Source organism: Drosophila sechellia, chromosome 3L, assembly GCF_004382195.2.
Source record: "Drosophila sechellia strain sech25 chromosome 3L, ASM438219v1, whole genome shotgun sequence".
Taxonomy (NCBI): domain Eukaryota; kingdom Metazoa; phylum Arthropoda; class Insecta; order Diptera; family Drosophilidae; genus Drosophila; species Drosophila sechellia.
The window spans coordinates 14,399,429-14,423,865 of record NC_045951.1 but is presented as its reverse complement, the minus strand read 5'-3'; the positions used below and the strand labels follow the sequence as shown (position 1 = coordinate 14,423,865).

The window sequence follows — 24,437 nt, the reverse complement described above, 5'->3', positions numbered from 1 at the left end:
CGCAAAGAATGTATAAAAGGGGGCTGCCATCCGCAGAGCGAGTAAATAACGGTTCGCGAGCAACAGATTTTCATTTCGAGAGCGAAGTAATTTTTCCAGCCGACAAACACAGTGATTGAAAACCCAAACGAGATTTATTTCGAAACGCGACAAAAAATTGTTACATCAAAGGAGCTGCAACGACTAAAATCCGCGAAGGAAAACAGTGGAAAGTGCGAGAAAATACACATAAAAGAGAAAAAACCAGTGACAATTAGCAACAACAACAAACAGTCATCGAACGATTTATAGAATCTAACGCAGAGTCCAAAGCATGAATCTATCATTCGCTGGCTGCGGATTCCTGGGCATCTACCACGTCGGAGTGGCCGTCTGCTTCAAGAAGTATGCACCGCATCTGTTGCTGGAGAAGATCGGAGGCGCTTCGGCCGGTTCCCTGGCCGCCTGCTGTCTCCTCTGCGATTTGCCATTGGGTAAGTCTCTTCCCACTTGCTTACATGGGCGGGTCTAGTGAGGGGGCTTTCGGAATCTTTGGAATTTGGCAACTATATGATAGCGATTATCCAAGGCGAAACAAAAATAAATTTTTATTTTGCCTTGCATAAATCTTAATTCGTTAAGTTTCTTGTTTCTTCTCACACTCCGCGTCTGAACTTGGCCTTTGCACAATGTTTTCTGCTTGGGAAAACCCCTGTGAATATTTTCTGCACCCCTCTGGTGTTTTCTCTACTTCTCTCCCCTCTTCACACTTGCATTCGCAAAACAGCTGAGTGCAAAAGCAACCACTGGGCAGTTCAGTGACTCTGTGAGTGGGAGTGAGAAAGAGTGCCAGTGGGAGTGGGAGAGCGCGAAAGATGCTGGGAGGCTCAATATAAAACGCATTGAATTGAATTTTATTGATAAGCTTGTTTGCGTTTGTAGGTCGCTAGGAAGTCATAATAGTCGTTCATAATTGCCTGCGATAGTGTGTGTGTGTGTGTGTGAGTGTGTTTTTGGGCGTGTTTGTCCAATTTCGAAGGGGGCTCGTCCCATCCGCTCAAAAGAAAACTGCGGCACAGTTGAAAAACCTTACGAAAACAGAAAAACAAGTTTCGTAGGCACGGGACAACGCACTTTTGTAAAGCGGCACCCGAATATATGGGCAAATGGTTGGGCTACACAAGCACAGCAGTGGGCAAATGAATAGCAACGCAGTACGAAAATGTTACATAAACTTAAAATATCTAAATTTTCAAATTTCACGAAATACTTATGCCAAGAGATTAGCCAGCAACTTTATAAATCTAAACTGGAGATAAAATCACTTACTGCCAATCTTATCTTCAATTGCCAATATTTAATTAAATAGATTAAAGTGGACTTGTGATTTAGAATTGCGATTTCTTCCGCGAATTGATTAAATTTAATTTGCGTCAGAATGATAAAGTCATATCCTTCATACACCCTCTATGTAGGCCCTATAGGGCCCTATAATTATGACCGCAACTGTATGCACACAAAACCTATTTTGATCGAGATGCTTGAAGGTCGAGTGCTTATTTATACATATGTATGTATATATGTATATTTTGTTTATGCTTAGGAGGCGCGTTTATCTAAAGCCGCCTAATTTGATGGCAAAAGTGGTGCCACTGTGGAATCGGGTCTATATATAACTGCGAAATATATACATACATAATGGGCCTGTTCTTGTTGTCGATTTTTCAAATGTAACGCTTCGTTTGTATCGTGGGTATAAACATGTCAATCACTGGGGGACTCAAAACTAGCGAGGGAGCACAACAAAAGTCAGCTGCATTACTCATGGCTACTGGGCTACAATGTCCAGATGCATCTGTGTATATGGCTTATCGCTTGACCAGGGTAATCGTTAGCTATAATCTGGAATAACGTCAGCAGAGGAGGGGCAGCAGGCAGCATCATTCGATCATTAAAATAATCAATCGGCATTTCGCTCGCTTTTGTCCCAGAGGAGATGATAGATGATCATCATCCCAAGGGGCTTAATATGCTCAATTTCCCCTCACTTTGCTACCATTGATGTGGCCATAATCGGCATATTACGTTCTAGAATTGGGATTCTCCGACCCCGAAATATAAGTAAAAAGCGTTTCAAAGGGAGCTTTTAATCTATGAGATTCGTAGATACAATAGATCATAGCAGCGTTTGAAAGCAAGCTTTCAATCTATAAGATTCGTAGATACAATAGATCTTAGCAGCTTATAAAGGCCATTCTGGACTTTTCTCGTTTGCATCTTCTGCGTGGCAATCCAGGTTTTCACTTTTGAACTACCTGATCTTGATCCCCAGCTGGTAGAAAGTTCGTTAGCCCGTGCAGCTGCGGCAGGTACTAGAATTTTCCTGTAATTTCAGTTTTTCCACTTCAATTGCGGCAATTAAAGTTGGTCGGTTGCATTTTGATCTATGTATGTAGGGCCATTTTGATTACTCAGCACGCAGCGTGTCTAATTTGGACTTTAAAATCCGTTGTGCAGTTTCGGGTCCCAAGTACAGGTAGGTATACAAAAAGTACAGAAGCGTTTCCACAGACAAAAGACGTTCTGTTCCGCCGACAGATTAGATTTGTGAAAGTTCGTACTCGTTTTTGAGTTTGCCAACAGTGCGACACAAAAAGGTGCAATTGCTATTGGTTTTATATAGGATAAATGGAGTAGAAATGCACTCAGCTTGAGCAAACTATGTAAGCAGGGCATTTAACTTGCAAATTGAGTTATCTTTGTGAAGCACCTCACTTCCTTTCAACTCGAAATAATGTAATCCACACTGCTTAGATACTTAGATACTTCAATATTAACTTGTTAATTCTATTACTATTGTCGCCCGCTTCATTTGTACTCGAAATAGCTGCTCCAATCCAAGGGTTATTCAGATAGGTTGTTAGAAAAACACCTAATCTGACTCTATAAACCCATTCATTCGTGACGACGGCTCTTTTATGGCCCTATTTATTGGGTGTTCACCGCGCTTCCTCTTTGTTGTTGGCACTCGAAGCACTTGAACACGAGTTTGCGGATCGCCACGCGAACTTGTCACCGTATCGTATGACGACTCTACCACTATATAACTATATATACCATGCCATAAATACACATCTATATATATATATATTTGGCAGATATCTTCCCATTTCACCGCCAAGTGGCTAGCCCCTTCAGATAATCGCAATTTCCCTCTTCGAAATGCAATTCTTGCCTTAGTGACAGAGCCCTTAAAAACAAATCCTTATCAGTTAGTGGAAATTGCCGTGTTTTGTTGGATTCTCCCGTTTCTTCACGCAGTTCTGGTGCCCAAGTAAGCTTCGTTTCTAAATGCAAATCTGTAAATCTTAATCTTAAAAAGACTTTTTTAAGTCTACGTTGATTTTAAGTGGGAAAGCCAACGGCCGACCTTCATTGGGTACGGCTATCTGGAAATTTTAGAAATCTCAACTGCAATTCATCGTGCTGTTCGCATGCGGGCACGATCGTACTTTTGTATGGATGTACATATATATTCATTGCTTATCGGTTCGATTTACCTTTATGGGCACGTTATCACGGGGGAGTCATGTTTTGTTGCCGATTTCCGTCGATTAAAGTCCAAGTTGTGGGTGTATCAAAAGTTCGCTTACGTAGTATATGGACTTCTCAATGGTCGTTCGATTTCGTTGCAGCTGGTAATGCAAAAATATATGAGTCAAGTGCAGTTTCGCTATTTGAGTCGCACATCGAGCTCTTTGTTTGATTCGAAATTGATCACTATCTATATGGATGGCGGTACAACTGCCTATATGTACATATGTAATGATGCATTCGATTGACGTATTTCCTATTGCTATTGCCAGATGATTAGAGCACACAAAGCACACACTATCTGCACATTTATATGTGGCTCGCAGCTGGGTCTTCGCCCAATAGCATCTACATACATATGTACATAATGCTATCAGCTCTGCGGGGTCCTCTATACGTGGCGTAATTTCCAGTGATCTCCTCCGCTCAATCATTCGGCCATGCAAATGGGGCTTCTCATCATTATCGAACGCATTATTGTTGATTGACACACTTTCAAAACTAATCCACGATGACAGCTGGTCACGAGCTGCGTTTTAAAAAACGAATATCTTGAATAGTAATGCTATTTAAGGTTACTATCTTGTATTATTAGTATTGTATTGGTTGATCGAAGTGCAATACCTTAAAATACATCAAGATTTCGGGTTTCTTATCAATACATTCATAAATGAGAAAGTTACAAATAGAACCTTTGGATCCTTTCGTATCTTACATACTTGCATGTAATCACTAAATAACCATTCTTTGAAAGATCATATCAAATCTGCGAAATGGATTACTTCGAAACACAAAATCGCAGCTGCCACATTTCGTGGATAAAATTCCATCCCACCTTTCTCCCAAAACCACCCTGAAAAAAAAAGGAAAGCGAAACAGACGAATGCTTTCCAAAAATCCGTTGCCAAGTGAGGAGAATTCACGGCATTGCAATGTGACCTATATAAATAAATGTATTTGTGTAACGGCTGCATAAAAGGCACTCAGAAAACTTGCATAGTCAAGGTGATAAGTATGTAAACTTGGCATACAATTAGGTAAATTTCAATAATTAATACATTTAGATATATGAAATTCATAAAAAAAAATTAGTATTTAAATGGCATTTAAAGAGTTTATATATATTATATAATTTAATTTCAAATGCTAATTAAAGTGAGTTGCCAAGCATAACAGCTTAAAATTTTTAACGATTTTATGTACAGTTTTAAATTACTCGGGCTTACCGAAATGGGAGATTTTAGAAATGCAATGGCCTGAACAATAAACCATAGTCGTCTAGCTATAATAAAACAACAAGAAAACACAATACAAAAGTTGTAAGTCATCACAAAATAAAAAACAATCATCCAAATGTAAACATACTGCATTCAAAATATCGAAATAAAGAAGTCTTACAAGGCACAAAATAAAGAAAACAGTATAGTGTAAACATAATTACTTTGCTCACTGTAAACATATGTAGCACTTACATACATACATAACTATGTATTCACATATATGTATGGCTTTCTGGTTTTCGTGCTCTTTTTGAATACAACCACAATATCACGTGATGTTTCTTATTCGTTTTTGTTGGGTGCCCTGTGAGAAGTGAAGAGAGCGGCGAAGAGCGGAAATAACTTGACTTTTGGGGGTCAGGCCGCGGAAATGGGGGTGTGTGCGTGTCGCGTTTCTCTCTCTCGCCTTCGTTGAGAGTTTGTTGCCTTTTCTTTTACCGTGGAAAGCAACAACTGCCACTCCCCCTTTTTCCTCCTCCTCCCCCTCCTCTCTTTCTCCAGAAACTGGTTTATTTATCCATTGAAGTCGAGCCTCCAAAAGAAATGGTATTTTTGGTGCAGCTGTTTGCTGTGTGCTTGTGTCTGTGTGTGCGCATGCATGTGGCTTTAGTGCTCGCTTCGCCGTTTTCCTCGTTATGTTTTGTTTACGATTCCGTCTCGTTTTGGTGTTCATTTTCCATTTGCCGTTATTCAGCCGGCCTCCAAAGTGGGCGTTAGTTGCACTTGACTTGCGATTACGTTACACATAACATTAGACGGCCCTACTGTACATTTCACGCACAGTTGCGGTCATGGCACTATAACCCATTAGTTTTAACTACTTAAATGCACACAAGTTTCATAATATGAGTTTTTGAAACAGTTTAACCGAATTTGGATTAGTTGCGTGCTTTAAAATGCAAAATATGTGTACAAGGCTAAAAATGGAAGGTTTAAATGGGTTTATCTACATGTTTTCAGGTTGTGTGCAATAATATTTGAGTTATTGTTATTATTATCATTAGGGAGTAATTATTGAGTTGCAAGTTCGTAATTTGTTATTACATTGCAGTTCAAAGTTTCATTGAATATTCTGTCACTTTCATCCCAATATATAATTTGAAACTGAGGTGCAGTTCTAGCCGCGATTGTACTTTGCTTCGAAGGTTGATATAGGTGCTAAACGAGTTCATTTAACCCAGAGCAGCCACGCCCACTTTTCTGATTCTGTTTCCGTTGATAAATAAAGCTCATTTTTACACGCAGTTGCTGGTTTGCCTAAGCGAAACAAAAACAAATAATTAAGAGGGCAGCACGTAACGTGATAGCGTTGTTTACTTGCATTTTCCTCCCTAGTTTATTATTGTCGCTGACAATCAAAAGCGGAATGGCGAAAACAAATTTGATATAAGACCGAGAATTGGGACCCCCGCGAGTTTCATGGGCTCCACGGGTTCTTTGTGGTTCCAAACTCCATTCAGAACAATAGTGGTGTTCAATGTCATAGCAGCTTTAAATAGTTTAACTGATAAGCGAGCGTTATGTGACTTGTTTGTTCTAACTATTCTTGTTCCCAACTATATATACATATATATAGAATCGATAGTGTGACATAATTCCGGGGTTTTGGGATGGGTCCCAACCTTAGCTTTCGCTATTCCGCGTTTCAACTTGTCTGATGGCCTGATTTTCGATTTACGTCAATTTATTGAATACAATATAATAACGAATTCACGAACATAACACTATATAGTTTTCGGAATAACCTTATCATAATCATTGTTGTAGGCCGTTCGGCATGCATCTAATCAAAATATTGGGAAAGTTCGATCGTGTGGCACTGCGCGGGGAACTTGATTTCTTATCAACGAGGCACATGGCGCACGCGAAACTTCTATTTTTATGGGTACAATGTGAGAGCAAAGGTTCTCAAATGGGTTTCACAACTACACAAATATACCATATAGATAAAAACCAACCACTTTATGCCCTTTATACTAACTTGGCAAATGATGGCTTTTCTGTTTCTTGACCATATGTATGTAAATCTATTTCCGAAACCATGTTTCTGACTTCCATAATCAACTAGAAGAACAGGTTCTCGAATCGTACGATGACCTATTATGAAATAACCCATTTTCGCTGCCCCATTGTTGGGCTCAAGTTGTACCATATGGTGGGATCCATAATTCAATAGTGGCTTATCAGCGCCATAAACTGTGTTGGGGATCGAGTGGCACATAGAACAAGACAAACACTTTCGAGCCACTCCAAGGTTCGTACGTCATTTCCCCGCCATTAAACGAGAGCTTCCCGGCTAACAACAATAACACTGGCTAACAACAATAACACTGCCAAGAGCAGCACTTGACCCTTTGGATGACACAATGACGCAAAAGCCGCGGGCATCACACGTAGATCGGCAATCGGATGAGGAGATAACCCAGTGAACCCGAAAACATCAATATTCATATTGTATAAGCTCGATTAGCAAGGGTATACACTACACAGTCAACGATCTGTTACAAGTGAGGTTTTTTACTAATAGAGAGGTTTGTGCGTTTTTAACGATTTTGAGTTAATAGCAGTTAAAATTTCTCTAAATGCCTTGGGGGTCGCAGCAAAGTTCAAGCCAAAGTTCAATTAAAATGCCAATTCTTACTAAAATTCCCCTTTCTTTTATTGTGCTTTCCAGGCAGCATGACTTCGGACTTCTTTAGGGTCGTGAACGAAGCTCGTCGCTACTCCCTGGGTCCCTTCAGTCCCTCCTTCAACATCCAGACCTGTCTGCTGGAGGGTCTACAGAAGCATCTACCAGACGATGCTCACAAGCGGGTCAATGGACGTCTGCACATTTCGCTAACCCGCGTGTACGATGGCAAGAACGTGATCATCTCGGAGTTTGAGTCCCGGGAAGAGGTCCTGCAGGCGTTGTTGTGTGCGTGCTTCATACCCGGATTTTCCGGCATCTTGCCGCCCAGATTCCGTGGCGTTCGCTACATGGATGGTGCCTTCTCGGACAATCTGCCCATTCTGGACGAGAACACCATTACGGTGAGTCCGTTCTGCGGCGAGAGTGATATTTGCCCGAGGGATCAGAGCTCGCAGCTCTTCCATCTGAATTGGGCCAACACCAGCATCGAGATCTCCAGACAGAACATCAATCGCTTCGTGCGCATCCTATTCCCGCCGCGTCCCGAGTTTCTGTCCAAGTTCTGCCAGCAAGGATTCGACGATGCCCTGCAATTCCTGCATCGGAACAATCTGATCAACTGCCGACGCTGCGTGGCGGTTCAGTCGACATTCGTGGTTTCCGAGACGGTGGCCCAGCCCCAGGAGTTCGATCCCGAGTGCAGGGAGTGCAAGAAGCACAGAAAGGTGAGGCACTAACAAGTAACTCTCAAATGAACTTTCTCTAACCTATTTGTTAACTCTACCAGGACGCTTTGAGCTCAAACATGCCCCAAACGGTTCTGGATGTCATCCAGGACTATATCGAACAAGCCAATAAGGGTCTGGCCAACTGGATCTTCAAGCATCGCGGCATTAAGCTGCTTTCCCTGCCAGCCACAGTGCCCATGGACTTTCTGCTGGCCACCATTTCAAAGTAGGTTCCCATCTCTCATAGTTGGAATATAGCATATTTAACTATCTTTTCTATTCCATCTTTATTTAGAATATCAGCACTGACACCCAAACTTACCAAGCAGGCCAGAGTAATGGTGGAGGACTTTATTCTGCAGTTGAACAACGCCATGCAGATACGATTGCTAAATAAATTCACGGTAAGTTAATTAAATGCCAGCCTTGTGATCATTTGCTTAAGTAATCAATTGAAGTGCATTAAGGCTGTCGCTCACATTTTCATAAATTTGTTTTATTTAGAATTAATTGGAATATTAAATGAATTATAGTAACGAATGTGTTTTTATTGCAGCCCTATGACCAGCCCCACTTCGATGACACAGGACTTCTTCATTCCAGCCGCTTATATGGACCACGTGTGTCTATCCTTGTTGATGAATGGTAAGTTAAGCAGTAGGATTAATCCGCCAAAGAAGCGTTTAACTAATCGTAATGTTCTTTTTAGTGGAGCCACACCGCTAGAGGACGATGTCGACAACTTTGAGCATGTCCTCAAGATGACCACGCACAACGACGCTCTATATGCCTATTACTATACCGACAGCAACACGAACAAGGTGAAAGTTACCGAGATCTTTGACTTTGACGAAATAACGGAGCACGACAAGCTGGCCACCGATCTGCAGATCTACGAAGGCTCGGTCGAAGATCACCCCAATCCCCACCAGCACAGCCACAATACGGTGGTCAGCGAATGGAATGGCGTCGAATCAGGTTGGTATTTGTGAAACGACGGCACTTTCAAATCAGAAATCATATCATATCGTAGAGAAATCGTATCATTTGAATCAACACCAAACATTTTTTGCAGTACAAGTAATGCCCACGACTCCTGAACTACACGACGTAGCCTTTTAAAGCACTTACAAACTAAACGACTATAAATGCACCTCCATAACCCTTCACCCACTCAAGCATTAAGTCCAAATTTTAAATCGTTGGCAGGTAAATGAACCAAATTTATAATCACTCCCCCATTATTATTCCCATAACCAAATTTCATTTTATAAAGTTCGCTCCTCTGGAATGGTTAAACTAAACTCTGTTTTACTTTCTCATGCTCCACAGACTTCTTTATCGATGCGCATACACCAAATGTGGAGGATAGTAAAACAACAGCGCCACAATTCGCCCGCCTGGACCTGGAGACCGAGTCGGATGCTAGTGTGCTCAGTGATCCCGAGGTTGACCAGACTTTTAGCTCCACGGCCTCCACGCACAGCAGCGACATGTATATAGAAATTGAGGGGTAATTAGTGATGGGGAGGGGGCAATCCTCTTAGGAACTGTAACGAAACATCTCCAAAGCGGCTCGTAGCAAAGCGAAAAGCCTAGTAGCGTTTCCATTAGTCTAATTTAGTTTTAGTACGACCAACGTATGTACCTAACTTAACTTAGCCGTATGCTGCCATTGTATCATCGTCAGTTTGTAAGCGGTTTGTTTGTAAATTAGCGAATAATTGCATTCTTGTTATTAGTCACCCTCACACGACTTGTATTACATCCAAATCCCCATCTGTGTTTAGCCTAAGTTGATAATGTGTAAACAATAAAAACAATAAACAACAAATATTTACAGAATGTCTGCTTGCGCATTTATTATTCATAAAATAAATAATTATGATTTATTGGGAATTCAAGGAGGGGGAAAATCTAAAAAAAAAACCAAAATATGGTGCGCTTCGTCACTATGTGAACGAATAATGTATGTGGATCCGGTGTATTTCTTTCTTCTATCTATAAAATGTTATATAAATTGCTAGATATTCGCATTGTAATTAACAATTTTAAATTCCCTTTTCTTTATAAAATTGAATTGGCATAAATATTTTATATTTCTGGAAAAGAATACCGTTCTAAAAAGAATCGATGCCAAATGAATGGAATACCCCCTATGTACCTGCCATTTTTAGTGCATATTTCCAGCAAGCTGAAACGGTCACACTGCACCATTTTTCATAAAACAATCTTGTTTTGATATTGGTAAATTAATTGCCAGCAATTAGTATAAATTGTGTGTAAAATAAAAGGCCAACTGGGCAGGCAACAAGTAAACTAAACACCATGGAGGCGGTGCCCCGTTTGCATATGCTGTGGTTCGCCCTAAAATCGAGTCCCGAGGGAACCTCCTTTGCGGCTTTGAAAAAGGTAAAAGGAAGAGAGTGCGAAAGGGGGAGTGAAATAATTAAGAGAGCCAGCAAGACAAAGAGGAGACAACTTGGTGAAACGGAATTATCGGTCAAATTGGGAAAATGCGTTGCTTATTGGATTCATATTGGAATCGAAATTCCCATTCTCACAATGCAATTTGCTCCATTATATTTTCCGTTTTCACCAACTTTTAAGCCCCCTTTGTCTGGCGGCTGAGTCATCGCCGTCATCTGATTTACTCGACAAACAAATACAATGTTATAAACAAACACTGGCTGTTTGGTGGGTTATTGCACTTAATTCCACATGAAAACCCTTTACCCTAAAATATATTCACAATTTCCTACATTAAACTCCATAATAAAAATCCAACTTAAAACATTTCACGTTTTGCTTCCAGTACATCGCCGAATTTTATCATGAAGATCCCGAGGCTTACTCCAAAGAGGTCCATGCCCTGGAGACTCTGCGAAACCAGGCCATGCACACCACGAAAGATGGAGCGCCGGTGATGAAACGCTACTACTGCCAGCTGCACGCCCTTCAGAATCGATTTCCACAGCTGGCGGATCGCGGAATCTTCACCTTTAAATGGAAGGATCTCTATCACAGTGCCGTTCACGAGGTCACCGATCTGCGATTCGAACGGGCTGCCGTGCTGTTCAACATTGCCGCATTGCACACACAGTCCGGAGCGTCGGTGACCCGTGGCGATGTGGATGGAATGAAGATGGCCTGCACCCACTTCCAGGCGGCAGCTTGGGCCTATGGAGAGCTGAGAGAACGCTATGCCAATGTCAATAGCGGAGGGGATTTTATGACCCCAGAGCTGCTGGTCTTTCAGCAACAGGTGTGCTTTGCTCAAGCCCAGGAATGCATACTGGAGAAGTCGCTGATCGACAATAGGAAACCGCATATTGTGGCCAAAGTGACGGCGCAGATTGTGGTTTACTATGGAGCTGCACTGGCTGCTCTCCTCACGGGAGGAGATGATGGTCCAGTGGCCCAGGTCATCGATAGTTCTGTGTACAAACTGTGGAAGAAGTACGTTCGCTTCAAGATCAACTATCTCACCTGCATATTGTACCTATACCAGGGCCAACATTCCGAAGAGAAGCGTCAAATGGGCGAAAGGGTGACGCTCTACCAGGTGAGTAACTATAATAATTTCAGCTCTATTTAAAAGAAAGGTTTAAATGCTTACTTAATATTCCTTTCAGGCTTCCTGGGACAAACTGGAGGAGGCGCGCAAAGAGTCCAAGGGCCTCCCTGACCAACGGGAAATCAATGAATCCCTCAGCTTCACCGCTGATGTGGTGGAAGCAAAGCGCAAAAATGCCAAAAACGAAAATGAGTTCATTTATCATGAGGCGGTGCCCGAATTGTCCACCATTGCAGCTGTGCAAGGAGCCAATTTGGTCAATGGGATTGGCTTTCAAGTAAGCGATGAGGAGCACGCGGGTCCAGACATCTTTGCCAGATTAGTGCCCATGAAGGCCCACGAAGCCAGCTCTTTGTACAGCGAAGAGAAAGCCAAACTTTTGCGTAAGTACGGAGCTCTGCTGGAGGAGAAGGACACCCAACTGGAGTCGTACATGAGCTCGCTCACCCTGGATAATCTGAATATCAACGAGGAGCAAGCCAATAAGTTGCCTCAGGGCATCGTGGATCGCTGTGCCGCCTTAAATGCAACCAAGACTGCTATCAGCGATCTTGTAGAGGCCATGTCTCAGCTGGCTGAGATTACAGCCGATGTGGAGACCAACCTGGGTGAGATCTCGAGCATGCTGGAGGCAGAAGCCAAAGCAGAGCGAGAGTTCCAATCCGCCACCGGCGTTCAACGAACTCCAAATGCCCACATTACCGAGTTATCGCGAGAGTTCCAGAAATACAGTGAAGCCCATGCACGGGCAGGGGAATCCAATAATACGTTGAGAAAAGCCATGAGCCTGCACGTAAATAATCTAAAGATCCTAGCCAGACCATTGCCTGAGATTCAACAACTGATGCCCAAACTAAGTTCGGAACTGAATACCACCGAAATTTTCAGGGATGTGAAGCTCATCCTCAACAAAGTCAACGAAATGAAGGCGCAACGTGCTCAGTTCCATGCTGATTTGAGGATAGCCATCAATGAGGATGATATCACTGGCAAAGTAATTGCCCACGGTGGACAGGAGGGCCTCCAAGCTTTATTTGCAACCGAGCTAGGCAAGCACGACAAAATCACCGCACTTCTGGATCAGAATATGGTGGCTCAAGGTAATATTCTGCAAGCTCTAACTGAGAACTATGCCAAGGCGGCACCAGTTTTGAAAACGCTCCAGGACGTGAAGCAGAAACGGGAGCACTTTTACAGCTCGCTAGCTGCATCCTATGATGTTTATGAGGATCTGCTGGCAAAATCCGCCAAGGGTTTGGAATTCTACAAGAAACTAGCCGGAAATGTACAGAAGCTACTTACCAGATTTCGATCCGCCAGGGATGTGCAGTCCGAAGAGCGCCAGCAAAGGATGCAGAGCGTTAAGGCCGCAACAACTCCAGTTGTCAGCAAACCAATAGCGGAAACTACGCCCGTGCCAGCGGTGAGCAGCACCCCAAAATTAAGGGATTACCTCAAGGCCAAGGCAGCCATGGCGGATGGCTCGAATCCCGCCTATGTGCCTACAGTGCGTCCAGTGCCGGTGGGCTCGGAAAATCCCACGCAGGCCGCTTGTTCCTATGCCACTGCACCACCGAATGAGCCACCTCCACCCTATAGTCTCACCCAGCAGCAGTATTTTGATCCCAGTGCCGCCGGCTACACGAATCCCATGTATCAGCAGCAACAGCAGCACATTGCTCCACCGGCCTACAAGGCCCAAGCATCGCCAAACTCGCAGACCCTGCACGGAGCGCTCGGTCAGATGAACTTGCAGGGCCAGGCGCAGGATAGCAACCAAGCAGGCATGGCATACAATTACGGGTATCCAACTGGGTCTGTTCCTCCTCTAGCCTACGCTCCAGCCGGAACAGTTCCTGCAAGCTCAGCTTCCCAGGGATTGAATATCCAGCAGCCTTTGTATGTGTCTACATCGGGCAATCCAGTTTCGGCTTCAAATCCCAGTGAGCTGCCGTCCACACTGCAGGCACCCTTCGTGGTCAATCCAATGTCCAATCCTTACCAAACAGCGGCAGGATATTCAGGGCAGGCCTACCAACAGGTCAATGCTCAACAGGTGACTTATCCTCCAGCACCTTCTGGTTATCCAACAGGACAATCAGCCCAACAACCCTTGGGTTATGTGCCAAGTCAAGGGCCACAGCAGCAAGCTGGTGGATATCCACAATCTCAGACACCGCAGCAACAGGTGGGAGCTTATCCACAGCAGCCATTATCAGGTTATGCCCAGCAACTGACGCCTCAGCTCCAAGCACCCGGCTATGCCCAAACTCAGCAATCGACTGGACAACAGACACCACAGCACCAACAGACTGGATATCCGCAGACACCTCAGCAACAGCTAGCTGGGTATCCTCAGTCCCAGCAACAGGCTACTGGATATCCACAATCGCAGACACCGCAGCAGCAGGCCACCGGGTATTCCCAGTCCCAGACGCCTCAACAACCACTGGCATATCAGCAGCAACCATCCGGTTATCCACAACAACAACAACAACAGTCACTTGCTCCGCAACAGCCATCACTTTATCCATCGCAGGCTGTCCAAGCGTCGCCACAACCTATTCCTGGCCAGCAGGCAACACCTCCGAATGCTGGGCAACCTTTGTCAGATCCACATCAGTACACTGATCCCAATGCAGCTCCAGCCCCAGCTCCTGTGGTTTCTTCTGTACCAAGTCCTGCTCCAGTTCAGACTCCAGTCCCCACTTCATTTCAAGCTCAGGTTCCCACATCTCCTCATCCTTCGGCCACCTACAGCAGCTATTCCAACCATCCTGGCTATAGCTTTAATCCGCAGACAGGTATATACGAGTACAGCAGTGGGTATCAGCAGGACACCAGTTCGTTGAAGGGATCCCAAGCCTCGCAAAGCTACCAGTTCAGCCAGAGTGGCAAGCAGCAGTCGGTGGGAACCACGGACTCGGAGATTGCCAGTCGCAGCAATACCGCCACTGGATTCGATGTAAGTGCTATACACATATATATTCACGATATTCCGACCCCGAATAACGAAATATTTATCCAACAGTCGCCTATCGTGTCCCACACCAAGGTTAATATGGCAGCTAAAGACTCCACTTCCGCGATGGAGGGCAATGAGTCATCCAACTACTACTCCACTCCCTATGGATACCTTGGCAGTGTAAATCCGCAGCAACAACCCACTCCTGCGCCTCCTTCGAATTCAACTGCTTCGATTTATATGCAAAGTGGGGCGAGCAGCACAGCTGAAACCCAGACGACTTCCAGCGGAGCTCCTTACGCCTCCTCCGTGGCTTTGACCAAAGTAGAACCAAAGCCGGAGGCATTGGCTCCCAAGGTTACCAGCAATGTGGATCTGCTTAGCGACCTGGACATTGACTGCTCCGTGGCTGTTCCGCCGCCAATGTTGCCGCAGCCTGTTTTGCAGCCCCAGGTGGTGGCCACTCCTACGCCGCCGGCAAGTCAGGTATCGGTGCCAGTTAATGTTGAAAGTGTGGCAGAGCATGCTGCACCCGCAACACCGGAAATTCCTGTAGCAGCCACCGAGGGAACTGCTCAAACTCCGGCTACCATTCCTTCGGGTCCGAAGTGTGCAAGTTTAGATAACCTATCCAACTGCTCCGACCTAAGTTCCCTGGAGAACTTTGACTGGGACTCGGTATCCGTTACACATTCCGTCAGTGAGAAACCGACCAAGGCATCTGGCACCGCCAATGGCCATTCGAGCACTTTTGCATTCCAATCCGAAACTTTTACGGACGAAAAAACGACAAAATATTTCCAAAAGGAGGTGGAGAGCTATGAAAAATTACTGGAGAATCTGCACGTGAAAATGTTGAATGGAAAAACACAACTGGGCGCCAAATGGCAAGAGCTGCAGCAAAAGCTGGATAAAGAAGCCGCGGCCAACAAGCGATCCACCACCATTGCGAAACTGTTCCCGGAGAAAAATCGATCCCTTGATTGTCTGCCCTACGATCATGCCAGAGTAAAGCTGGACAAACAGACCGATGACTACATCAATGCCGCCTACATGAAGGTGAGTTATTCCAGCAAATGTTTATATAGCACACAATATTTAAACGCTGTTCATAATCATTTAGAACTTGAGTGCCGGCTGTCCCAACTTTATTGTCGCCCAGACTCCCCAGCCGAATACCATCAACGATTTCTGGTCCATGATCTGGTCGGAGAAGTCGCGCACTGTGGTTTGCCTGCACACCCCAAATGAAGTGAGTAACTTAAGCAAAAGTATCAGACTATTGATTCTAAATATTTGATATGTTTTATAGCTTTTCGATCCCTACTGGCCTCAAGCGTTGGACCAGCCCACTCACTATGATGATTACACCGTGACCTGCTTGAAATTGCAGCAACTTAGCCACTGCTCCGAGTACCAACTCAAATTGTCCATGCATGGAGCGGACGCAGTGCTGGATTTATCTCTACTGCAGCTGAAACAGTGGACCAAGGGGTAAAATGTCCAGATTTCATCCGATGGAGGGAAATAAACATTGCTATTTCACAGGGCTCCAGCTCAACTTCTGGGAGTGGCGGAAAATGCTTTGGAGACTCATCGACAGCGCTGCCAGGCAGCCAATGCTCCGCAGTCGCCGCTCATTATGAACTGCTTAACGGGTTCAGAGCGCTCCGAACTGGTGGCCATTGGAGTATGTGCTATTATAGCGACCCAGAACAAGCAGCCAATTCTGATAAGTAAGCTTAGTTGATTTTTAACCAGTTTATATTTGATCTCTATAAACTAACACTAATCGCGTGTTCCTATTTAGATACGATTGATGTTTGGTCTCGCATTTGTGCGCAGCGTCAAAATTCTCTTAGGGATTCCGCCATCCTGGAGCAGTCCATGCAAATTGTGCTCTGCAATGCACACAATGTGCTAAACAAGCGTAAGCTATATGATTAAACATTGTTATAATTAAAACTCAAGTTACCATTGTCCTGCAGGTGGCATAATGACCTCATATCAAATGAAGATGGCGCCGCAGGTGACAGCCAAGGAGCAGCAGGAAAACAAGGATCCGCTCAACGAGTTGGATGCACTTTGGAAGCTGAAGTAAACGACTGAGCCAAGCAACCAACTAAAGAACTATGCGTAATCAAAACGAGTATTTATACAAATATTTAACTGTGCAGACCTATTTCTAAATATCTAATATTGTTTCAAACAAGTTAAGGCAAGAGAAAAGTATTTAAAGGGATATCGAAATTATGTTTTATTCTGTATCGTAATCGTCTCTTTCAACTGTTATATAAATTGTAATTCGATGCAAACCGAATCGTGATGTGTATGGGATATTGTCAAGCGTTTCAAGCCACTGTACGAGTATATTAGAAATCAATCGAACATTTATATCACTTAATAAAATACATTAAAAATCAAATGGGTGTAGAAAGCATTCCTTGTGGAAAATATCAGTATTAGCCAGTATTTGTGTCGAATTTACATCGAATCATGAAGTTGATCAGCATTCGCTGGAAGACCTGCCTGCCAGGTCTGATAATAGTTACTTACCTGGTGAGTGCTATGCTATATTTCGGAAAGGATATTACCCAGATTGAGCCAGTGGAACCAAGAGTTGTGAAAAACAAGACCAAAGTGCCACGAATGTATGCCAAGACCATCAATCATGATGGCAACTGGGAGACTATTGTAACCAATCCGGAATTAAAGCCCAGATATCGCGTTGGCGGCGGAAGGACTCGTGTCAAGTTCGTGATTGGAGTACCCACTGTACTGCGACCGAAAAAGAACTATGTGCTCCAAACCGTGGACTGTCTGATCCGTCGAATGACTCCGGAGCAGCGCAACAATTGTCTAATTGTGATATTCGTGGGTGAAACTAAGCTGCAGTTCGCCAAGTTCATTGTGAAGGAACTGCATGCGAATCATTCGACGCATATGCGAGCTGGCCTCATCGATGTCATTGCGCCACCCCTTAATTACTATCCCAACTTCTCGAGGCTACACATCACGCTGAACGATGATCCGCAGCGGGTTCAGTGGAGGACCAAACAGAACCTGGACTACATATACCTGATGTCCTATGCTAAGAGCAGGGGCTTGTACTACCTGCAACTGGAGGACGATGTGATGGCGAACGTGGGTTTCCTGGACTACATCCAGAAGTTTGCAGTACTGCATAGCAGTTTTCGGATCGCCCAGCAGATCGATTGGATTGTGATGAGCTTCAGTGAGCTGGGCTTCATAGGGAAGCTCTTCCGCACCTCCGTGCTGAGCTCCTTCGTGGCGTACCTGAAGTTGTTCTACAATGACCAGCCCATTGACTGGCTGCTCCAGAGCTTCGTGACCCTGCAGAGCTGTCGCTGGGATAGTGTTTCCGATCCCGAATGTCAGCGGAACTTCGAGTCCCGACTGCTGCGCTCCGCGCAATCACAGTTCCAGCATATGGGTGCCCAATCGTCTTTGGCGGATAAGGAGCAATATCAAAAGGATGCCTTCTTTAACCATAACTTTGCAAGGCAGCGCTTGAGGCATCTGCGACAGCCGCTCAACCTGATCGCCACCCATCGGAACTCGCTGTTGAAGCATAATCTCGACCTGGTTGAGGGGGAAACGTTTATCTGGATCTACATGCCACGGATGCCCAAGATCATGAAGTATCTGATAACCAATCAGTTCGAGCAGACGCAGCTTCACATTCGCAATGCGAAGGAGACAGCCCACAATCTGGCCGAGTTCAATATTGAATTGGTCAAGGGATCGCCCACACTGGTGGCCAACAGCTCCTCGACAAGGCAGTGTGGATTCGTGATGAGTCACACCGTCCAATCGTTTGCAGAAAGGGATGGTAAAGCGGAGCTGCCCTATAATTATATGTACTATTACATAAAGGAGGAGCCCGAGGGTCTCAGCTGGTTCCGTCGATTCCTTTGGGCTTCCAATGGATCCTCTATCGTCGAGCTACGATCCACAATGGTATTACTCCTGCTTGCTTTTCAGTTTGCACAATAATTAATAAATTTCCATCAATTCAATTTCAAATACTTGAGTTATTTATTAAGCTTATACACACATTACACGCATATTTGTTGTTCTCGTTTTTGATTCGATTAAGTTTTGAGTTGTCCCAACGGCTTATGAATATTGTAAAATTGTTATTTGTAATTTGTTGTAATTCAGCTACGATCGTTATGTGTTCGTGGAAGGGGAAGCCTATAATGCCAGCTAATATATATATTATTCCGATTGATCACTATCCGCTATTATTGTTGCTTGCTAATTTGTTGCAATTTGGCAAAATGAGTGTGTCTGGGAGAGCGAGTGCTGTAAATTATTGTTGCTAGTTGGCGCACACGTAACACAGGAATATATAAAAATATATATATATATTTATGTTCGTACAATTATGCAATAGTAAGTATATGCAAAACATTCGTTTCAATTATTCAGTTTATCGAAAGCAGTCTACAATATCTGTTACACTATATATAGCGGCATACGAATTGAAATTGAATAACTTTCGAAAGTCAAAAAATGCAACAGAATGCATCGAACTTAGCTCGTAAATATTTATGCCACTATATATTGCAATTCTCTTTACTCAACAGGAACCAAGTTTAAACAATCATCATCTTGTTTTTGTTTTTAGTTTTTTTTTTTGTCATAGTCTATAAAAAAATTTGGCGTTTCCAATTAGTTGAACCAATCATAAAATGGATCGTATGTATATATAAAAAATGTTTTCTTATGAATGATTTTTGTTTTTGGAATTTCGTTTTACAATAGCTAATTAGAGTTGTTTTACATTTACGTGTATATGTATGTATATAATGTAGGTATATAATTATTTCATTGTTATGCACAAATTATTAACAAATCACAGTAAAAAAGCAACAATGCTAAAAATCGTTTCGTTATTTAATGGTTCAATGTTTATGTTTATGCATATTTTATTTATGTATGTAGTTATGGCTTCATCTTCAAGAAGGTGGCTATATAAAACTAACACAAGCATGATGGGTGAATTCATAATATTACGATAAATTATTAAAGTAAAGGAATACTTTTAACCAATTAATGTACAGATTAAACTTAAGTGTGCAACAATGTGTAAATATTTCTTAATTCTTAATTGATCGATAAGATTTCAGCGGGTTCGAGATTCTTGATCACTTGGAAATTAAAAAAAGAAAACAAAATAAACTGGAATGTGTTGGGGTTACCGATAAAATGAGGTTAACACTTATAACTAAAGGAAAATAAACCAAAAAAGATAATATTCGAATACCAAGAAATAGCCTTACTAACATAGCCCACAACTTGATTTTTATAATCTATACCAATATATATATATTACCACCATGAAAAAATGGAAGGGGCACTTGGAGTACATATATCAAATCCATATGGTTATGCGAAAAATATACTGACAGCTTGAGATTAAACAAGACTTTTGGGAGACTGTAGACCAATGATATTGCCGAGGCTCGTAACGCTTAAGTTAAAGAAACCCTAACGAATTGGTTCTGTGGATGTTTGGGGCAATATAATCGGTCTACAGCCGTACTTGAGCCTTATAGCTAAGGATAATCACTTAAGGTTAGGAGAGCGAGAGAGGAGATGTTCGGAGAGATTATTTACACACTGAGAAAATCGAGGGTAAAAGCATCATTCGAAAAATATACACACAGATGTACAATTATTGGGTTGGTCGACTCGCAGCTATGGAAAAACCATGACAATGCCTTGGGAGCAAAACGAATTCTTCAGCAAAAAGTTGCATATTTTTAAGAGCCATGGGAAAAAAAGTTATCTTAATTATTCCTAAATGTTTCTCAAGCAATTTGATTAAGATTACGTTTTGCTCCCACGACTGCATCTCAGCGAAATCGACACAATCCCATAGACAAATTGTGGATGGGGATTAGTATAGACATTAACTGGAGAGGGATTCGATGGATTACCAGGACTGATTGGCTCCTATTCATCCCAGTTTTGCCGCTGCCGGTGGCGATGCAGAAATCAGCTGCCCCCCACATACCGTGGCTTTGCCGCATTGTCCTCGGATTTGGAATCACTGCCCCATTCCTGTAGTTCGATCTCGCTGAGCAGGGCCCAATTCTCGCTGTCGCTGTGGACGTGAAGGCGCAGCTCCTTGATGGCACCTATCTTTGCATCCAGAAGGCCCTCGGCCACGCCCAGGCTATCGAATGAACCCACCACCAGATAGCCGTCCGTGGTGGTGTTGTAGTTGCTCCAGACGGACGAATTTTCGCTCAGCGTATCCGCCGGCAGGAGCTCCACCGTCGTGTTGTAGAACCTGTCGGACGGGTGCTCCGAGTTGCCGCTTCGGAAGAGATAGTGCCTCAGCTGCGTGGGTCGCTCGAATATGATCTGCACCAGATCTCCAGGCTGCGGTAGCAAGCCCCAGAAGTAGGATTCTCCTCTATAAGCGCGCTGCAACAGATAGTTCTTATACGGCGCAATGTTGGACTTCACCAGAGCCGGCGGATTGTGTGTATGGGCATAATACTGCGGCACCTTACTGCCGAACTGCTTGTCCTTCAGCTTTTGAACTTTTCCTTTCAGCGACGAACTTGTACCAATGTGTTGGAAAAGGGATTTTCGAAAATGCTGCCAGTACTTTGCCTTCTCCGCATTGCAGTGCTTCTGATCCTTGTCCGTGCGACAAACCTTGGACTCAATGAAATACGTTAGTAACCAGTCCACTGGCTTGTCATTATAGAACATTTGGAAATAGGTGATCAGGTAGGGTAGCTCCGCACTCTTGAACATCTTGCCAATAAAGCCAAGCTGGCAAAAGTCTAGCACAAACCACTCTGGTTGATCGGGTTTCGTCAATGCGCTCTTGATTAGAGCGAATTTCTTCATGGTGGTGATAAACTGCCGCTTGGTCAGTATATCGTCCTCCAGTTGAACGTAAAAGGTTCCCTTCGAATGGGCGTAGGCCATCAGGTAGGCAAAGTCCAGATTTTGCTTACTGCGCCACTTGACGCGCTCCAAAGGATCATTCAGTGTGATGCGAAGTCGTTCGAAATTGGGATAGTAACTAGGCGCAGGTGCTATTATATCAATCAGTCCACTCTCCACATGCTGATCGAAACTGGCCTCGATTTGACGGGCAATAAGTTGCACGGACTCCATATCCGTTTCTCCTATATAGACAATGATCAGTGTTTCGTTCTGCTCCTCGTCGTTCATGTTCTCGATGAGATTGTGGAGGGTTCCGAGCAGGTACGATTGCTTCTCCCTCCGCACGGTGGGCACACCCAGGACAATGCTCACATCCGAACGGCCCTTGCTTTGCAAGTATGCTGGTCGCAGGGAGCCCGCATCGTCCAGGAGATGCGGCAGGAAATGATAGGCATTCGGTAGCCGTATATTCTGGCTCCTGGCCATCGAACCATTGGCACTGCCACCCTTACTGATATGCGACGCATTTCTCAGCAGCTGCCTGGCCTCGGGACTCAGTCCGTCGAGCAGATTGACCACGGGCAGAGGTGGCGGCGGCGGTGGTGCACTGGCTCCCGTCACATTGACGCTCTGCAGCTGGCCCAGGTACTGGGAAAGCAGCGCCACGTCCTCCTGGCGGGCGCGGTACATGGACTCCAAATACTGCAGCCGCATATGGCATTCGGCCAGACGCTGAGTCAGCGACTGTTCGGTGGATAACTCGGGTCCCATCACCATCAGGATCACTATGCATGGTGCCAGCACCAGGGCCGTCACTATCAGCATGCAGTTCCGCTGCCTAATCTTGAACATCATTCGCTCTGCCCTGGATTCCTCCGCTGGCTGTGTCGTATTAATTAGCTAACTGTTTGCCTTGGGGCTGCTTTGCTTCCTCTTCTGGGTTCGCTTTTCGTTCTGGCTCGGTCTCTGGTTCGTTGTGCTGGTGGCGTTCCCTTGGGCCGGCTGTCATCCTCATTCCTCCTATGACTAATGCAGGCGCTGCAACAAAAACAAGGCATTAAGTTTTGTACACTGCCAACAATTGGGGAATAAATACATATTCAAATCTATAATGATTTGTATATGCTAATTCTAACAAAAATAAAACTCTATCCTTAGATTATTCAATTAAGAGAGTGATGAGCAATCAGTTATATTGAACTCATTTAAAACTCCAACTTTGAAGATCTTTTTCACATGGAAATATGTTACATTTATTATCCATTTAGACCTTTTTAATCTGTTTGCCCTATAAAAACTGTTTTAAACTTTTCCTACATTTAGGTGGGACTTGTGTTTTCACATGTGTGCTTTCGTCTATAAATCCCTAGTGTAGTTGCTAATTTTATTGGCTTTTTTGAAGAGTGCCGTGGGGTGGCCCATGGGGGGCTGCGTCCGAAGGTCGCACCGTTTAACGCTTCTTTGTAGCCGTAGCCGCCTTTTGCCTTACCCGGGTTGGATTAACGATGTCGTCGGTGGTGGCAGCTGTCGCAATTCTCGCCACATGACCTGACCGTGAGTTAGAATAATAATAATTGTTATGTACATGTACTGTGCACTTAAGACGTTGGCAGGCAGTAGACCTAGACTTAACTTACATGGCCAAGTGCCCGGAAAGCTATGTTCTTCCTCCTCGCCGCCAAAAGTTCGATCGGTGGGTCTGAAAGTGGGAGCAAATGCTGTTTACTTATTGTTAATTCGTCTGGTTTGGGTTTGGCAGCTCAAAAGAAAGGGGTATATTTAGCGGGTCGGTTGTATTGGGCTGGTCGGCGATCCCATTGCGATTTACTTATTATTCACCGAGGATATTTCGCGGGCCAAGCCAATTAAATTAAAATTTCGTTATCACTGAAAAGTTATTTCTGTAAACGAGGAATGTTCATTGATTAAACTCTTACTAACCGTAAACATCAATAAACTCATTTGTTTATGCTTAGTTTTAATAAGCTGACAAATTCGAATGACTAAAGAAAAGCAAGATTTGTCATTTATAAATTAATAATCTACAAATTTGCAATCACCGAATATTTCGATATATGCTTATATTTTTTTTACCCTCTGTTTTCACACCGGGTATCAGTTATTCGATATGAGAGATCGGCACTCGGCATTGTGTGAACATTAACAATGTGAAGATATAAATTTTCTCACTTCGTTTAGCGCACGCAGGCGAACGTAAACAATGGGTCGAAAGAATAAATAAATCCGAAAAAAAGATAAATAGGTAAATAAACAGGAATAGCGAAAAGTTCGCACCCACGCACATGCACACCCTTATTTACTCACACTTGTTTGCAGCTCAAGTGGGTCGAATGGGTGAATTAACTAATTAATCAGCACTAAAATAGGAACAAATTGAACGCAGTGAATTCTATTTATCCATCTGGGTATTTTGCACGCTGCTACTTGTAGACAATTCGCAGTTTTCTCCCTTTTTCGATGATCCTCCTATTTTCGCCATTCGTTGTCGTTCGCACGCGTTTCTCGTTGTCTTCACATATTTACGATTGCCCGCCGAGTGCGTTATGTAAATGCAAGTGATGTAAATTATTGCAGCACTCGGATTGCTTTGCTATTGTTTAACGTTATATACAATACAGCGGGGAATTAGTTTCAACGCCCCCGACCAAAAACAACAACAGAACAGGCTGCTGCCAAGCAATCGTTATCGGCATTGCTGTGATGCCAGACAGTCGCTGATAAT

The 24,437-nt window shown here is 43.8% G+C and overlaps 4 protein-coding genes across 5 annotated transcripts; 3 read left to right on the top strand and 1 right to left on the bottom strand.

Moving 5' to 3' along the window:
• The first annotated feature begins 34 nt into the window (after positions 1–34).
• LOC6605698 (patatin-like phospholipase domain-containing protein 2) lies at positions 35–10,058 on the top strand. 2 transcript variants are annotated; one of them, XR_004361761.1, is made up of 8 exons: positions 35–473; positions 7,528–8,210; positions 8,273–8,439; positions 8,509–8,617; positions 8,770–8,858; positions 8,923–9,191; positions 9,289–9,422; positions 9,546–9,636. XR_004361761.1 is itself a non-coding variant. In XM_032718609.1 (7 exons), exons 1-7 carry the CDS (start codon positions 314–316, stop codon positions 9,728–9,730), a joined length of 1,662 nt encoding a protein of 553 aa, XP_032574500.1. In that variant the 5' UTR covers positions 36–313; the 3' UTR covers positions 9,731–10,058. The 2 variants fall into 2 exon arrangements, 1 of the variants encoding a protein (XP_032574500.1); XM_032718609.1 differs by lacking the exon at positions 9,289–9,422 and having other exon boundaries at positions 36–473; positions 9,546–10,058.
• Positions 10,059–10,416: 358 nt separating this feature from the next.
• Positions 10,417–17,175, top strand: LOC6605696 (tyrosine-protein phosphatase non-receptor type 23). Its single transcript, XM_002030476.2, has 9 exons — positions 10,417–10,625; positions 11,029–11,778; positions 11,849–14,755; positions 14,822–15,814; positions 15,879–16,007; positions 16,068–16,249; positions 16,304–16,491; positions 16,566–16,685; positions 16,744–17,175. The coding sequence occupies exons 1-9, from the start codon at positions 10,542–10,544 to the stop codon at positions 16,854–16,856; spliced, it is 5,466 nt and encodes a 1,821-aa protein (XP_002030512.1). The 5' UTR covers positions 10,417–10,541; the 3' UTR covers positions 16,857–17,175.
• A 55-nt stretch (positions 17,176–17,230) lies between these two features.
• On the top strand, positions 17,231–18,986 carry LOC6605695 (alpha-1,3-mannosyl-glycoprotein 4-beta-N-acetylglucosaminyltransferase A). Its single transcript, XM_002030475.2, has one exon. The coding sequence runs from the start codon at positions 17,252–17,254 to the stop codon at positions 18,770–18,772; it is 1,521 nt and encodes a 506-aa protein (XP_002030511.2). The 5' UTR covers positions 17,231–17,251; the 3' UTR covers positions 18,773–18,986.
• Positions 18,791–24,390, bottom strand: LOC6605693 (alpha-1,3-mannosyl-glycoprotein 4-beta-N-acetylglucosaminyltransferase A). The gene is made up of 4 exons (XM_032719848.1): positions 24,020–24,390; positions 23,332–23,393; positions 23,184–23,242; positions 18,791–22,732 (listed from the first exon to the last, which is right to left on the bottom strand). Exon 4 carries the CDS (start codon positions 22,547–22,549, stop codon positions 20,783–20,785), a length of 1,767 nt encoding a protein of 588 aa, XP_032575739.1. The 5' UTR covers positions 22,550–22,732; positions 23,184–23,242; positions 23,332–23,393; positions 24,020–24,390; the 3' UTR covers positions 18,791–20,782.
• Positions 24,391–24,437: the final 47 nt, after the last annotated feature.